This window comes from Loxodonta africana, chromosome 10, assembly GCF_030014295.1.
Source record: "Loxodonta africana isolate mLoxAfr1 chromosome 10, mLoxAfr1.hap2, whole genome shotgun sequence".
NCBI classification, from domain to species: Eukaryota; Metazoa; Chordata; class Mammalia; order Proboscidea; family Elephantidae; genus Loxodonta; species Loxodonta africana.
Genome location: NC_087351.1, coordinates 90,044,735 through 90,062,037, shown reverse-complemented (window position 1 = coordinate 90,062,037; position 17,303 = coordinate 90,044,735). Strand labels below are relative to the sequence as shown.

Here is a 17,303-nt window from a genome sequence, read left to right as displayed (position 1 = left end):
CACGTTAGAAAGATAATTTTTGTAGCAGTGATGAAAATGGATTGCAGAAAGCACCATTAAGAAGCCAGCTTAATCGTCCATGCAAAAGATGATGAAGGCCTGGAAAAGACATTCAAAAGATATTTCAACAGGGTTTGATGACCAAAAGAATATGAAGAGTAAGAGAAAAGTCTAAGGATTATCCACAGATTTTAAGTGGCAGTTTGGATAATACTGAGGCTTTTAATGAAAGTAAGAATTGAAGAGGGAGAGAAATGAGCAGGGACTATCTTTACTGTAGTTTGGGACATACTGTGTTTGAAGCACCTGTGGGGGATCCAGGTGGAGATGGTCAGCATGCCATTGGAAATATGCAGCAAAGCTTGGGAGCAAAGTTAGGGCTGGAGAGACAGATATGGGAGTTACACATGAAGATCATGGCAAAGCAGTGGGAATGGGTGTGATTTTTTTTAATGTAAAACAGAGAAGAAGACCATTGGCCCTAGGAAGCATCAGCACTGGGTAAAGAAAATAGAGCAGCAGTGGGCACAGAGCAGCCAGAGATACGTGGAGAAACAGAAGAAAGTGCTATTAGATGCCATGTCAAATATAAGATGTAATTGAAACTAAGAAACTAGTTTTGTTGGAGTGGTATAAGCAAAAGCCAGATTGCAGTAAGAGGGCACCAAATAGTCTTTTTTCAGAAGTTTAATTGTGAAGGAAAGGAAAGCTGTGCAGGGGGAAGCGGGGTATAGGCAGCATAGCTTCAGCGGGTGGTAGAGTGGGTAAAATGTTGTTTTTTCTTAAGCATGTAGAAGTGTTGAACATGTTTGCAGGTCAGGAGGAAGAAACAAGTACGGAGACTTGAAGATACAGGAGAAGGAAGATTGTTAATGGAAGAAGACTTCAGAGGCGGTGTCAGGGAAATGGGATCTAGTTTGGGTAGAGAATTAGCCTTGGTGGAAAGAAGTAGTACTACTTCTAAAACCAAGAGGGATGTGTAGGGTAAAGATTTAGAGAAGTTTAAAGGGATAGGGGAGAAAGTTAAAATTGTTCAGTGGATTGTTTGATCAGGCCTCAGTTTTCTTGTTGACCTGGAAGGGAATAAGAGCAAGACTGAGAACATGAGATGAATGGTGAAGGTTTAGAACAGTAGCTGGAAGTTTAGGTAAGACTGAATATTTACAAGATAGCAAAGGGATGTTAGCAAGTAAGGTGCCAATGGAGCAGTTGCAGTGATTGGGAAGTTCACATGGAGCAAGGAGAGGAAGGAAACAGGAAGCACTCTAATACTGAAAGACTGGGATTCTAAGGACAGGAGGCTGACGTTCAGATTTGATGGAAATGAAAGAATAGGAAAGGATGAAGGACAAAGTTCTGGTCATGGAGGGAATTGTGAAGGACAGAATTCCCAAGCCAAAAATAAATATCTGCAGTAGGATTTTGAAGATTTTTGTCATAAACAACCTTCAGGCTTTATTCTATCCTATGTGAGTAGGTTTGCTTTCACCAGGACTCACTAATACCTCTTCCAGGCAAGAAAAAAAGAAAATACCAATGCTTAGTTATGGCACCCAAGCTACACATTGGACAGAGAGTGGACAGAAAGCAGTACTGTAGGACATGATTGCTGAGCGGAATGCCAGCATTTATACAGAGCAGTTAGCCATAACAGAAAGTGAGCAAACTGCTGTGTAGACACATTCATCAGGGGAGAAGGTGGCCAGCCCATCCATCCATCATAAGGTAATCCCTGGAGGGGGCAGGGAGCAGAGTGTATTTGCAGTAACAGCCAATAATTAGGGTCATGCTTACTTGAAAACATACTTTTGGATAATTGGATAAAGACTGAAAGTTAGGTTCCGGCATATTTCCTGCATCCTTCAGGGTGCACGGGGAAGCTCCATTGCTACTTAGCCTTCTTGGCCTCCTTATAGACAAGTCAAGTTTAAGAAGAGAACAACCCACTCCCCTTCAGTGATCCCTCAGTATTTTCAGCTTGAAAGTTATCTGGGAGCATGGTAAATTTGGTTTTGGCCTTAAACTATTCACCGTATTCAAGAGTGAAGTTTTTGGAATCTTCGTTACTGGCCCCTGGGACAAAATGGAGTGCTAAGTAGTACTGTTTTAGTACTTGACTATGAATATATAGTGTTGACCAGTCCTAGTCACAACTTATTTTGCATCAGTTGTTGCCACATTCCTTCTAGAAAATACAAAGGCAGAAATTGAAACTGAGTTCTCGGAAAAGAATATGAAACAAGATATGGAATCTTGTGCCTAGGTGGGTCTAGCACATATCCAAAATACGTTGTTGTTAGGTACCCTCAAGTCGATTCCAACTTATAGTAACCCTGTGTAAATGAAATACTGCTGGGTCCTACACCATCCTCACATTCATTGTTAGGTTTGTGCCCATTATTGCATCCACTATGTCAGTCCATCTCGTTCAGGGTCTTCCTCTTTTTCACTGACCTTCTGCTGTACCAAGCATGATGTCCTTCTCCAGGGACTGGTCCCTCCTGATAACATGTCCAAAGGACGTTAGATGAAGTCTCACCATCCTCACTTCTAAGGAATATTCTGGCTGTACTTCTTTCAAGACAGATTTGTTCGTTCTTCTGGCAGCCTGTGGTATATTCAGTATTCTTCACCAACACCATAATTCCGAGGTGTCAATTCTTCTTACATCTTCCTTATTCATCGTCCAGCTTTCACATGCATATGAGGTGACTGAAAATAACATGGCTTCGGTCAGGTGCACCATAGTCCTCAAAGTGACATCTTTGGTTTTTAACACTTTAAAGAGGTCTTTTGCAGCAGATTTGCCCAGTGCAATAAGGCATTTAATTTCTTGACTGCTGCTTGCATAGGTGTTGATTATGGATCCGAGTAAAATGAAATCCTTGGTAGTTGTTCAGATAACTAGTTGCAGTCATCGGCCAAGCCCTACACATCTTTTCCTCTAAATTATTAACGGTTGTCTCTCTCCTGTTGTGTCAGGCGTACGCAAGACCACCCCTGGGTTCAGTAATTAGCTAGGACTACTCACAAGACTCAGCATGTAATCTTGCAGCTAAGATTTATTACAGCAGAAAGATACAAAGTAGAATCACCCAAGGAAAAAGGTGCATGAGGCAGTGTCTAGGGGAAACCAGGAGCAAGCTTCCAAGAGTCTTCTTCCTTTGGAGTTATTCCCCCAGCAGGGAAGCTTATTAAAATCTAGTGCCCAGGTTTTCACTGGGTGCTGGTTACATAGGCAGCCTCTGCTTGGCATGTATTGAAATTCCAGGCTCCCAGAAGGAAAGCAGGTGTTGTTTGTACAAATAGTTTACACATCATTCTTATCAGTTCTGGGAATCAAGCGGGAACTCTCTTGAAATCCAAGTTCCTGGTGTTAGCCACGGGCCAACTTTTAAGCAGCCATTTCAGAGGAGAGCAGTTAGGCCTGCTAGGTCTCTCTTGTGCACACCTTGCGTAAATAAATCAGTGTTAGCTCAGTTCCTTTTAGCTCCTGGACTTGATATATGTTTGTGTCACAGTTTCTTTCCTAGAATGTAAGCTTTGTGAGGACAGATAACATCTATTGTATAATCTCTTTGTCAGACATGAGGTCGGTGCCACTTAGAGTGCTAACCTCCAGTAAATCCCTTGGTTTTGCTCATGCTGTGTGCCCATATTGCCTACTGCATCACTCCCTGTTTAAAGCTGACTATTCTTCAGTGCCGTGCTCAACTCCCAGCTCTGCCGTGAAACCATAGCTGATGAGACAGCTGACTTGAGTTCTCCCGTTTTTGAATTGTAGTAGTCCTCAAAGTCTGGATTTTATACTGCTTCAGTTGTCCGCTCATTTTTTCTTACACGTACCTGTCGTCTCCTGTTAGACTCCTTAAAAGCAAGGAGTCTAATCTTTATTTTTTTTTAAGACAGCAGTGGTTTTTGGACAAAAAGTTTTTTGATTGTTTAATGATGTAAATTACGTAGAAAAAATAAACTAAATAAAAATGAATACACCTAGCATTCTCATATTTTTAGATACTTAGCCATAAGCCAGACAGATTTCCTCTTTGGGAAAGAGTAGTTAATCCCATAGATCCTACCAGATAAGGTATAATTTCAGAAAGGGCACCTCTCTCTTTTACAGAAGCCTCCTGTGGTTTGAACAAGAGGATGTCAGAAACCAAGTCAATTACAGTATTACCTTCATAGCCAAGTGTAAATTATCGAAACTATATTATACAGGCTTGAAGAACTCATGTTAAACCTGTTGTTTTTGATTGTATGCTGTATTTTGCCAGACTTTTTTTTCCCAGCCTGCAATTCTGGGAAGCCGTCATGATTGCACACATAGTGATTAACTATACCCCACCTTTGGCAAGCCAGATTGAACATGCTCTGTTAACGAAATTTCCAGTTACCCGTAGTACTCTTGGTCCCATTTCCCATGGACAGGTAAGACATTTCTGTTGCTGTTCTTGTTTTGTCATTACTGAGATGCTGGAGACTTGCCATTTAAAGTTGATCCCATTCGGCAATGAGTTTAGAGCCAAGAACTAGAAATTACGAACACTAATATATTTTTACTATTATCCTTGGTCAGCTCATTTTTATCTGTTCTAATTTCCCCTCCCACAGTCTTGGCTAACAGTTTATATCATGGAATACTTGATGCAGACTCAGAAGTCCATAAAAACGGGTATTGTTGCTATTTGAGATGAACGAATCTTCTTTTGTCACCGATCTTTGCAGGTATAAAGACGTGAACAAACGGAGACCCCGAAGTTTACTAGAGAAACTGCGCTGGGTGACCTTAGGCTACCATTATAACTGGGACACTAAGGTATTCATATTTTCTTGCTAATTTTGTTATTTTCCATTTACATGCTTTCTAGCCAAGCTTAAACTATCAGATTATCCATTTATAGGAGGGTCTCGTTCATTTATCCTTCCCTCAATAATCTCTTAAGGCACCCTGGGTGGCCTAAATGGCTTACAATTAGACTGCGAACCTAAACACGAGCAATTCGAACCTAACCAACAGCACTGAGGAAGAAAGGCCTGGCGATCTGCTTCCATAAAGATTACAGCAAGAAAATCCTGTGAAGCAGTTCTTCTCTGTAACGTGTGGAATCACCATGAGTCAGAACTGACTCAGTGGCAATGGTGGTTTGTTTTTGTTTTTTTTCTTTTTAATCCTCTCTTGAGGTTCCTCGAAAGAAATAAATTTTCAAGAGAATATTTCTTCTCCATATGCCTGAGGTTACTGTTATAGATTAAATTGCGTCCCCCCAAAATATGTGTTGTGAACTCCAACCTCTATGCCTGTGGTTATATTCCCGCTAGGGAAGGGTTATCTTTGTTACGTTAATGAGACAGGATTAGTGTAGGGTGTATTTGACTCCATCTCTTTTAAGATAGAAAAGAGATTAAACAAGTAAACTAGAGATGGAAAAAGAGAGATGCGAAGCCACATGAAGATTGCTTAGGAGCAGAAGCTGAACAGAAGAGACAAGGACTTTTCTCCAGGCGCAACAGAAGAGAAAGCATTCGCCTAGAGCTGGCACCGTGAATTCAGACTTCTACCCTCCTAACCTATGAGAAAATAAATTTTTTTTTGTTAAATTGACCCACTTGCGGTATTTCTGCTTTAGCAGCTCTAGATAACTAAGACAGTTAAATTATTTCATCAGAAGTCATCAGTGCTTTCTCTGAGTGGGTTTCAGGAATACAGATTTTTCTTTACTGCACCCAAGAGCAGTTCTCAGTTACCATCTTTGTTTCCATCATTGTTTAGTGTCCACTGAGCATTTATTTTGTTACATAATGTCTGCCTGGAATAAAAGGAGATTCATGTACTTCTAGTGTCGTCTTCTATCAACTCACAACAGAACTTGCAAAACTGGATACCTCTGCCTCTGCCTGCTATGTAAGGTCTGGGCAACAGAGAGGTGGGAAAGAATTTCCTGCAGTTACCAGAGTTCCATGTTTCCTTGAGGTGCAATTTCTTCTTCCCTGTCCTCTGTATTTCAGAAAGTGCCTCCTTTGTGAGTAGCAGTGCAGTGCGTTTTGTCTCAATGAAATGTTTGTCACCAGGTGGAAGGACTGATTCTAAGAGTAAACTGAATAAAACAGATTGGTATAGCCCATCTTCTCTGCCTAGCAACCAGTTACTTTCTAAAAGGTGTACGGCTTCAGTCAACCCAACTTACTGTTACAAATATATTAACTGCACAAGATAATGATAGATGTTGCTCAGAAATTATTCATGATATAATCCTTATTTCAGCAGTGCAGATTTAATGGTATTTATATTTGGGAAAGTGGCCAGGTAGTTTTCTTTGAGTCAGACAGCCTGGGTTTGAATCCTGCCTCCAGTCATGGTAGTACCTTCCTCATAAAATGGCTGTAAGGATTAAATGATTAGTGTTTGTAAAGGGATTACAATGGCACCTGGTACTGTTTTAAGCAGTTATAACGCAATGAATATTAGCTGTTGTTTTTGATGATTATTATTGATTTTGTTACCCCCCAAGGACCTCAAAGTTAGCCTCATTTACTAAGAAAAATGGGGGGTGAAAATTGCTGAATGAGTAATCAGAAAAAGAAAGAGAATTAAGAAAAAAGTTAGTACAGGGGCATCCAGTTTGGATAGGGCATGAAAGCCCGGAAAGATGATTATTATAGCAGAGGTGACCTAGAGCTAGAACAGCAGCCCTGAGTGGTTGGTCTTCTGAAGGACTGAAGGTTAAAATGGTAGGAGAACCCTTAAAGTTCTCTAACTACACCCTTAGTTTTGAGAAATTAAATAGGAACTCTTCATATTCGCAGTTCAGTAAAAAGAGAGAGGAGCCCTGGTGGCACATGGTCAAGAGAAAAGCTGCTAACCGAAAGGTCAGCAGTTCACATCCATCAACCGCTCTGTGGAAACCCTATGGGGCAGTTCTGCTCTGTCCCGTAGGGTCGGTATGCGTCAGAACCAAGTGATGGCACTTAACAACAGAAGGAGAGAGAAAAAGCAGAGAGGCTTCATCAGAGACTTTTGTGGCTCTTCCTTATACCTGATTTTAAAGCTCACTTCTGCCCAAAATACATACATTCTCTTCAGAGCTGTGACGCTGTCGCTCCAGCTGCATGCACCAGAACACTAATGGGTTTCTGAGACAAAAGTGGGCTTCCTCATCAGAGTGGAGGCTGAGTTAGCAAAGAAGGAAGTGTGAGAGACGGGGAGCATCAAGACAAAAGAAGCCTCTGCCGGGCAGCTTCAGGCTGTCACAGTCAACTGTGCGCAGGACACACTACTGCAAGTCTGAATCCCAACTGCAGTCTTGTCATCCTTATGAAAGTCCGCAGAAAGAGTGTCTAGACGGAGGGAATGTGAGTGATTTTTTTAAGAAAAGAAAAGGATATTTGTGATCCTTAGGTGCTAAAAACGGGATTTTCAGGTGCCATTTCCGAGCACTTAAGGGAGGGAAGTGCTGAAAATTACTTCCATCTTAAGGTCCTTCCCAGGCCACAGTGAAGTCAGAGTTTCTATTCAGATGTTTTGAGCACGTCAGCCCAGCAGGCTGACCAGTGAAACTGGCGCTAAGCCATTTTGCAGGCTGAGAGGTCAAAAACCAAATTGGCCATGGTGTTTGAGTTTCTCCCCCCTCCTTTTTTTTTTAAATAAACATTTTATTTTGGAATAGTTTTATTAGATTTACAGAAAAGTTGAAGAGATAGTACAGAGAGTTCCTGTACAGTCCCCACCTAGTTTTCCCTCTTAAAATCTTACGTTAGTATGGTACCTGCCATACCTGGCATAATTAATGAACCAGTATTGATACATTGTTATGAACTGAAGTCCATGCTTCATTCAGAATTCCTTAGTTTTTACCTAATGTCTTTCTTCTATTCCAGATTCTTGTCCAGGATGCCACATTTAATAGTCTTATCTCCTCAGGCATCTCTTGGCTGTGAGAGTTTTGACTTGTGTTTTTACCCTAAAAGAATTATTCTGTTTGGGATTAAAGTATACTAGCAAGTGGTGTAGCAGTTGCTTCACGTGTAGATCATGGAGGGTATATTTGGCTAGTGTATTACTACATAGCACAGCACCTGCCGTGTACTAGGTGCTCAGTATTTTCCAATGGCTCATTATCAGGTTACTGAGTGCTTCAAGAATGAATGGATAGGTAATTGTCTTTTCATTACATGTAAGTTAGATAATTTTAGAGTGATACGTAATCTTATACCGCAGTTCCCTATGTTCCTGAGATCATTGTTTGTTTTTCTTATTTTCCCTACTTTTACCAAAGAAATACTCAGCAGATCATTATACACCTTTTCCTTCTGACCTGGCTTTCCTCTCAGAGCAAGTGGCCACTGCCTGCGGATTTCAGGGCTTCCAAGCCGAAGCAGGTATCCTGAATTACTACCACTTTGACTCCACACTGGGAATCCATGTAGACAAATCTGAACTAGATCACTCCAAACCCCTCCTGTCATTCAGGTGAGTTAGTTCCAGGGGTTTTGGATTACCTTTTTAGTATTTTCTAAAGCACATTTAAGCTAAATAAATAAATAAAATGATTGATTAAAGTGACCAAAAAAGTCATTCAGCTTTAAAAAATGGTTGAAGCCTATAATCCGTCACTTCTAGATACCTTAACACTGTAACATGAATGAAATTAGCCTACTCCTTTAAGAGCAATGATAAGATTATAGTTAATATTTCTGCTTAAGATTTATAGGGTCTGTCTTTTGTAAGGAAACCCTGGTGGCGTAGTGGTTAAGTGCTACGGCTGCTAACCAAAAGGTCAGCAGTTCAAATCCGCCAGGCGCTCCTTGGAAACTCTATGGGACAGTTCTACTCTGTCCTATAGGGTCGCTACGAGTCGGAATCGACTCGACGGCAGTGGGTTTGGTTGGTCTTTTGTAATAAGAGGTGTTGTTAGTGCTGTGTGGAATAGACAAGTAGAAGGCCATATAGCAATGTGACCAACTTTTTTGGAACAGAGAAGAACAAAGCACAAAAGCCAGAATAGCTTACCATCCATGACTCCCTGCACATCAGTTTAAATTTGTTCAAAGTACTACACCTGTATCCTACCATGGAAGTACCTACATAGAATCTTCTATTAATGTCTTTATCTTTAAAGTGAACAGAAATGATAAATAATACAGTACTCAGGTCATTCTATTGGAAGACCTAAATCATAAAGATGCATCAATGAAATGTATATGGATACTGTTAATGCTCAACTTTTAGTTTCCTTATTCGGCTACTTTTTAGTAAGTAAATTTTATTTTGGAGCAGTTCTGTAGGCTGTCAGAAGTGTGGATCATGGGTTGGTCACTTAGACACAAGCCAAGAGAAGGATCTCAAGCACAGTTTCTAAGGGAAGATTTGGGAGCAATAAGTATTGAACTGAAGATAGAAAATAAGGCAGTCGGTGTGATCTTCCCAGCCAGAGTTTAAAACCAAAACTTACTGTTGCCTTTTTTTTTTTTTTTGTAGCTTTGGACAGTCTGCCATCTTTCTCCTGGGTGGCCTCAAAAGAGATGAAGCCCCCACAGCCATGTTTATGCACAGTGGGGACATCATGGTAATGTCAGGTTTCAGCCGCCTGTTGAACCATGCAGTCCCTCGGGTTCTTCCAGATCTTACGGGGGAAAGCCTGCCTCGCTGCCTAGAGGCACCTCTCCCAGCGGTGCTCCCCACAGATGCAGTGGTAGAGCCCTGTTCTGTGGAAGACTGGCAGGTGTGTGCCAGCTACCTGAAAACTGCTCGCGTTAACGTGACTGTCCGACAGGTGCTGGCCACAGACCAGAACTTCCCTTTAGAACCCGTGGAGGAGAAAAAAAGAGACATCACCACAGAAGGTTGCTGTCACCTGGATGACAAAAATAGCCAAGTAAAACGGGCCAGATTAAACCCTGACAACTGAGGCTTCAAGATGCCATTGTTTTACTAGGTCGATCTGTTTTGTATTGTGATGGACTTTAGCAGCAAGACAGGCCAAAAACAGACAGGGAAAAACCCGTCGTTGATCACACTGTTGCCTTGAAGCACATCCTGAAGAGTAAATTGATGAACCACTTTGCGCAGAGAAGTATTTGACGTGATCCGCATGGCCCAATCTAGTTAAGTATTGACATTTCAGTTTCTGCCCTACCTCTGAGAGGTAGAAGTGAGTTTCCATGTCTGTGGAGTCTAAATACCTCAGACTTATATAGTATGTTAATGGAAATATAGTATCCCTCTGCCCACTGCATCTGTTGACTTGGGGTGAAAATGTGGTTCCATGAACCAGCCATTAGTCTCACAGTCTTAACTCCTCAAGCCATTCTTTGATCTTCCCTTCATTTTTTTCTGACCCTCGTAGAAGAGTCTTATACACATTCAGACAGTAGAACTGGAAATCTCATCCCCTAGAAAAGAAATTAATCTCAACTGTCTTTCTTGCCTAAAAGGTAAATGTATGTAATCCAAGGCAAGGGGAACTCTAGTTTCTCCACGTCTTTTAGGACTCCAAACTCTCCCTGTTGGCTTTTTAATGCAATTTTAATTCTTGCACTGAAAAAGTCCCAAGAGTGTTTTGTCACTGTTTTCTCCATGAATAAACAAACTTACTGAATTTTATCTTCTTGGGTTTATATCGGGGATTAGTTTTGGGTTTTTTCTTTTTTCCTTCCTCTTTTTTTATTTGCCGTATTGTTCATGCTGTTGAAACCCTTGAGCTGTTTTCACCCTACACCATCCTGCTCTAACCTAAGTATTCTTTGTGGCTGTCTCACAGCACTCCATTCACTTCTGTCTTTTCTAATAGTAAACAGCTTGGAAAACTCATGAACCACCAGGCTTAATCTTTGTACTCCCGTCATGTCAGCTCACTGTACCCTGAGCCAAGTTACTTTATATTGCTCTGGACCTTGGTGTTCTCATTCATCAAATTAGGATAATATTTAGTACCGTCTTCCTAAAAGGGTGGTGGTATTTAAAGTGATAATGGGACTTTAGTGTTTCCTCCTAGAAACGTGTCAATGTTGTTTTATTGCTGTATGGGCTCTTAGAAACATCCTAGCTTGCTTGTTTGTGTTGAGAACTGGCTGGAAGCCACTCTGACACCTGCCATTCGCGGCGTGTCTTGCTGAATTAGCATCTCTCCTATGCCTGCTTTTTTTCTTCTTAACAGCATTGAACATTTGAGTTCATAAGCTCATCTTCGTTAGGCTTTGTTTTTTAAGGAATAAAAGTCAATATAGATTCATCCATTTTGTGTAAGCTAGGTTCTAAAGTTAGTGCATGATAGGAAAATTTTATATAATTAAAACTGCCACTGGAAGATCCCTTAGGTTTTCTTCAAAATATATTACACATGACCCATTGCAAACCAACATACCATTGCTTAATAAATCCAGCAGTCAGTTTATTCTTCAGCATTAGAACAGATTGCTGTTTAGTCAGTTGAAGATCAGATGAAGATGTTGACTTGTGTTTAGGGGCCATGTGGCACCAGAAAGTACGTATTTAAAGCAGACCCACACACTCCATGAAGCGAGATGCTTACGCTACGAGAGGCACGTGGAAACGGAGGCCCACCACCCCAGGCTCACTCAAGGGCTTGTGCTCACTGAGTGGAATGATGAGCAGATTTGTTTGCACAATTTACTCCTCTCTTACTCTTCACTTTTATTTATATTTATTATTGAAAGTATATGATACAACTATACGTACTTGTCTTTGACAGTAAGAAGAAAATTATGCAATTTGGGGAAAAGGGAAAAATTAGTGGTTTTTCTACACTTACGTGAGAGTGATCCCCTGAGCTTGTTTTAGTTGTCTACCAGACGTTTTTTAAATCAGGGGTTGGCAAACTACGGCCCACCTCCTGTTCTTGTACTGCCAATGAGCTAAAAACAGTTTTTACATTTCTGAATGGTAAAAAAAAGAATAATGTTTTGTGACTCATGAAATTTATGTGAAACTCAAATTTCAGTGTCCATAGATAAAGTTTTATTGGAAAACAGCCAGACTCATTTACATATTACCTGTGACTGCTTTGGTGCTACAATGGCAGAGTAGAGTAGTTGCAACAGAGGCCATATGACCCACAAAACCTAAAAGGTATGATCTGGCCCTTTATAGAACAGGTTTGCTGACACCTAGAAAGAAAACTAGACACCCCAGGAACGAACATGAAACCCAGAGATGGGACCAAGAGGAAGATTTTCTTTTTTATTAAAAAAGTCATTGTTATTTTTTACCAAAGGAAGAAGTAAAAATGCCAGAGTAGGTATTCCATATGACCTAGGATGTGTGTGGGGAGGGTGGTCTGTGGTGTCAGGAGTGGAGTCACAAATGTTCAGATGTCAGGCCTGGGAAATGGGCGTTCTAAGTCTGCTGTGGGAATGCAAGAGCTGTACGGTCTAGGGGAGAGTTTGACATTGTGTAAAGGCTAGTACTTCATCTTGGTTGGACCAGGCCAGTCTTGGACTATCCCCTTTTCCCCTCAGAAGTGATCTGGTTCGATGACAGATTGTGTGGTCACCCTAATTATGTTTTAAAATGTCTACCATTTGACCCAACCCATTTCACTTCTAGGAATTTAGTCTAAGAAAATAACACAGCTGTACACAAAGATTTTTGTGTAAGAATGTTTATAATAATGAAAATTTAAAATAAGCTCAGTGTTCAGCAGCGGGGAGTTGGTTAATTAAATTGATGTATTCCTTCAGCCAATGTCTGTTGAGCACTGCTCTGTGCCAGGCACTGTTCTTTGTCTGCGGAGAAGTGTCTCTTCAGGGAGCTTATATCCTAGTGGACGTGACATACCACAGACTGGGAAGCTGTAGTCACTGAAAGCTCTGTTTTAGAAGAACTTTTAAAGATACGGGGAAGTACTCATTTAGGTGAGAAAATCCAATTCTAAAACCATGCATGGTAACCTAATTCTGCACAAAATGTTTACATATTTTTAAAAAACTGGAAGGATATATATATATATATACACACACCAAAATGTCAATGGTGGTGAGATTACAGTTGATATTTACTTTAGCTTTGCTTTTTTGTATTTCTGATATTTTTTACATTGAAAAGTTACTGTTTAAGTTATTTTTTAAATAATAAGTGCTTGCTTTTTTAAAAAGATAATATTTTTTGACCTGGTAATTCTGTCTCTACCTGAAGTTTATTAGCATATTGTCTAACAAAGGGACTTGGTTTGATTAAATTATGTAATAACATCGTGTCACCACTATCAGTCATGTTGTAGAGGACTATCCAGTAATTGGAGGAAATGCTCAATATGTTAAGAAAAACAGTAACTGTGCACAGCATCTTAATGTGTTTTTAAATGTATATGCCTAGAAAAGGCTGGAGGACTATAATCTTATATTTCCTGAATTTTCTATAGGTCTTCTTCTGAAGAAAGCCTTTGTGGTACTTTTTGACAGAGGGCAGGTAAGGCATACACTGAGCTCATCAGCAGTGGCTTTGTAGTGTCACTCACCTTTGCAGATGTGTTCCCTGATCGGTTCCATTACAGTCTGAGTGAGGCCCTTCCAGTTTTCCCTTTAAAATATGTCTGGCTAAGATGGAGCCATTCATGCTCGTCACTGATTATTTCAGCAGAGCCTCTTACCTGTTGCTGATTTCCAGCAGCCCACATGATAGCCTGTTTTTTTCTAGAAGGCTCCTGGACTCTCAGAAAGAGAATATGGCAGGTACTGCAAGCCTTGGCTTTCCAGTGTTCTAATTTTCTCAATTCTTTTTTCACTAAGATAAGCTGGTCTTAGCCCTTTTCTCTTTTTCCTTAATCTAATGGTTAGTTTATCAGAATAGAAAAAAAAACAAAATGCTAATACCCTAGATAAATTCAACTAAAGCAAATTAGAATGGTAATAAGGCAGAAAGGAGCCCTGGGAATGACTATTGATCCCAGCCTAAGAGGGTGGAGGAGCTAGGCAGGAAAGACACCTCGCCTGTTTTGTACTGTTTCAAAGGTTACAGTGGAAAGAGCAGTTCAAATCTAGTTTCTTAGCCTGGGTGGTAAATTTGTGTTGATTTTCCTCTTGATCAGCTATACCATCCAAACACAAACCCCCATGATGGGTTTGTTGGCTGTAAATATAGCGTGATGGCATCAGACTCTCTAACTTAAGGGGGAGAGAGGAGAATCAAGTGCAGCATCTGCCCAAAGTCGATCCCTATGACATGGCTGTCAGACATACCTCCCTTCTCCCAATCTTTTTATCAATTCCGACAGCAGCCCTTCTTCCCACAGTACTCTCTACTCTGCTGGGTTCAATAATTCATTGCAATGGCCCTGCAGAACTCAGACAATACTCATGATTATAGGATTTATTAGGGATGTACCAGGTTACAGTTCAGGATGGGGAATGACTCAGGATACAGTTCTTCGATCAGGACAACTTCTCAGCCATGCCCAAAGGCAGGCCTCTCCCTTACCCTCAGTCTCTCAGCCCTTGGCCACTCAGGCCTCCTGGGCCAGCCCTGCCTCTACCCTGCTTGGGAAATTGTTACAAAACTCTTTAGCTCCACTGATAAGTGCCCAAAGGCACTCGACTCTGCCAAGTAGCCTTCTGCCTGAAGGCACTCAGCTCTCTTGCTCAATGGGTCAGCATGGCCACTGTAGCCACCTTGCTCAATGTGCCATCTCACACTGGTCTTCTGGTTCTGCTGCCGCCATTTCTCTGCCACTACTTCTTGCTGTCTCTCGCCACCTCCGTTGTTAGAGCTCTGTCTCCTGGGTCTAGGAGATTCTCAGCACAGGGACCTCAGTTCCAAAGGATGCACTCCGCTCCGGTCTCTTCTTGGTGGTAGTAAGGGCCCACCTTTCCGCTTCTGGGATGGCTCATTTTAAGCCCAGCAGGATGGCAAAACTAACCAGCCTCCTTGTTAGGGTTCCCCCTCCAACCCCATACACCTTATTTGCATGATCCCACCCCCACAGGGGTACCATGCAGCTTGTTTGCATTATTAGGAAGCTGTCCGATCCTCTTGGTGGGCCATAAGCACCTTATTTGCATTGTCCCACCAATCATTTGTTGGGAGTTACAAGACCATAGCAAGAAAGACCATATAAAAGTCATTCATCACACCACACTGTGTCTTAACAATAAAACTAGTTGAGTCAATGCAGTGCAATGGATTGCTTTTATATGGCTTTTCTAGCCATGGTCTTGTAGCTCCCACCCTGCCTTTGGAGGGTTCACAGAGTGAAAGAACTGCCTAAAGGGGTCAAAGGAGCATCAGTGTTGATGCTGGTTAAGTATCAAGCCATTGTTATTTATTCATCAAACAACTATTTCTTGAGCATCTGTGAAGTGGGAGACACTGTATTAGGTGAATGTGGCTAGCATTGTTTCTGCCCTCACAGGTCCTACAGTGCCTGGGGAAAACACCTGCGATACCAGGCGGTTACCAGAAACTGCCGGGTTGGAAGTCCGTGGGTGGTATAAACGGTCTGAAAATCTGGAGGCTTGAATCCACTCAGAAGAAAGGCCTGGTGGTCCACTTCCAAAAACATCAGCCGTTGGAAACCCCGTGGCGCACAGTGCTGCCCTGACACACGTGGGGTCGCCGTGAGTCAGTCAGCGGCAGCTGGGTGCTGCGAGAGACCGGGTACAAGGCGCAGTGGGAGGGGCATTTAACCCAGAAGAAGGGGTTGGAAACCGATCCAAAGAAAGCCAAGCCGATTTCCTTCTAGCAAACGCATTTGAGTTAATTATCTATACACAACAAACCCAGAAAGTTGAGGACTAAAGTGCCATTTGGGGGCAGCCACGAGCAAATAAAGTACAGGTCGGCGGAAAAGGGAGAAGCTGAATGAGATGGACTGACGCAATGGCTGCAGTGGTGGGCTCAGACATGCTGATGGCTGTGAGGATGACCCAGGATGGGGCAGCAGCATTCTGCTATGCCTAAGGGTGCTGTGTGTCCCAGCTGGCTCCGTGGCAACCAGCAACAACAACGTGTGGGAGTAAAACCCAAGGAAGCTCCTGGGGGTCCTGATGTCTTTCCTGATTCTAGTTCCCAGTGAGGCTTGTCTGCACTTGCTTTCCTTGGATGCTTTTTTCGTAATTTAGTACGTTCAAGTCTTGTAGTGGAAGGATCCCCAATTAAGACATGAAGAATACTTGGATAACGTTGGGCTGGTGATGCTAGAGGTGGCTTTTTAGCTACATTCCCACTCAGGGTAAGCAGTGAATGCCTCAAAAAGGCTGCTTAGATAGGTACATCCACAAAATGATGCAGCCTCGCTTCTGCAGGAATCACTTTCGAAGGACTTTTGTGAGATACAGTGTTGCATTAGCAGTATGATAAAGAAACCTTAATCATTCGACAATATTTTACTGAACAGATACTATGTACCAGGCACCTATTCTAGGTGTCAGGGACATAGCAGGGAACAAGACGGAAAAAACTCTTACGGATCTTATTCTTTGAAGGACACAGTCAGCTGTGGCCAGAGAGGCAGGGCCACTTGATACCCAGGACTTTGCTTTTCCAAAATCAAAGGAAGGACAATGGAAAGGAAATGATTAGTGGAAGAAATGAGTGGCTTCTCTGTTGACATTCATTGTACAGTTTTCCTTCTCAAATAAAGTGCTGAAGAATGTTTGTTAACCCCGGATCATGGGGCCAGGAGATGATGGAAGTGGGAACTGTCCGTGGTGCTCCCCAGCCCCCTTCACCAGAGGCTATTCTCAGGTTCCTCCCTCAAACAAAAATTTTGTCCGTGTCCCACCATCATCTCTCTCACATCCCTCCTCTTGGGCTTTGTTGAAAGGTTAGAGATGAGGGTGAGGCATCTGGTGCCCCCACAGTCCCATTGCTTTGGAGACCAGAGGTAATCGAGGCGCCTTCAGCCAGAAAAATATAATTTAAGGGCTTGGCATCTGGCTGAGAGCAGAGAGCTATGTTGCCATGGCAATGCCTCGCTTCATTTAACAGCAGCATATCCCTGAGTTTGGTCACATGCACACTCAGGCACATAGAGCACCCTGTCAGCAGCCCCCACAATGCACACACATACCTCAAGCAGAAATCCCTCTGCAGGATGCAAAGCCCACTCCCTGCCCCTCCTCCCATCACGGACACACGCACGTCCTCATACCCTTTCCTACCACACCACGGCCAGTCATGTAGACTCCTGAACCCCAGACAGCGTAGGACACTCCCACGGGTTTAGAGTGCCACACAAGTGCAAACCCTCCTTAGCAGCCTGACACAGACACCTGCTGGGAGCCGTATGCTTTTCCAGCATTCCTAACACACAGCCGTAGCTTCATCTTCCTTTGTAAATCTCCATTGC

At 42.3% G+C, this 17,303-nt stretch overlaps 1 protein-coding gene across 6 annotated transcripts in view; it reads left to right on the top strand.

Annotated features, from left to right (window-relative positions):
- Positions 1-16,609, top strand: part of ALKBH1 (alkB homolog 1, histone H2A dioxygenase) — a 30,136-nt gene extending 13,527 nt beyond the window's left edge. For 3 of the 6 annotated variants that reach the window (XM_064292802.1, XM_064292805.1, XM_064292803.1), the window contains exons 4-6: positions 4,729-4,819; positions 8,277-8,470; positions 9,479-16,609. In XM_064292802.1, coding sequence (XP_064148872.1) covers positions 4,729-4,819; positions 8,277-8,470; positions 9,479-9,908 — 715 coding nt within the window. In that variant the 3' untranslated portion in view covers positions 9,909-16,609. The remainder of the gene's footprint in view (positions 1-4,728; positions 4,820-8,276; positions 8,471-9,478) is intronic. The other 3 variants (XR_010323195.1, XR_010323194.1, XR_010323193.1) reach the window with 3 other exon arrangements.
- The last annotated feature ends 694 nt before the right edge of the window (positions 16,610-17,303 follow it).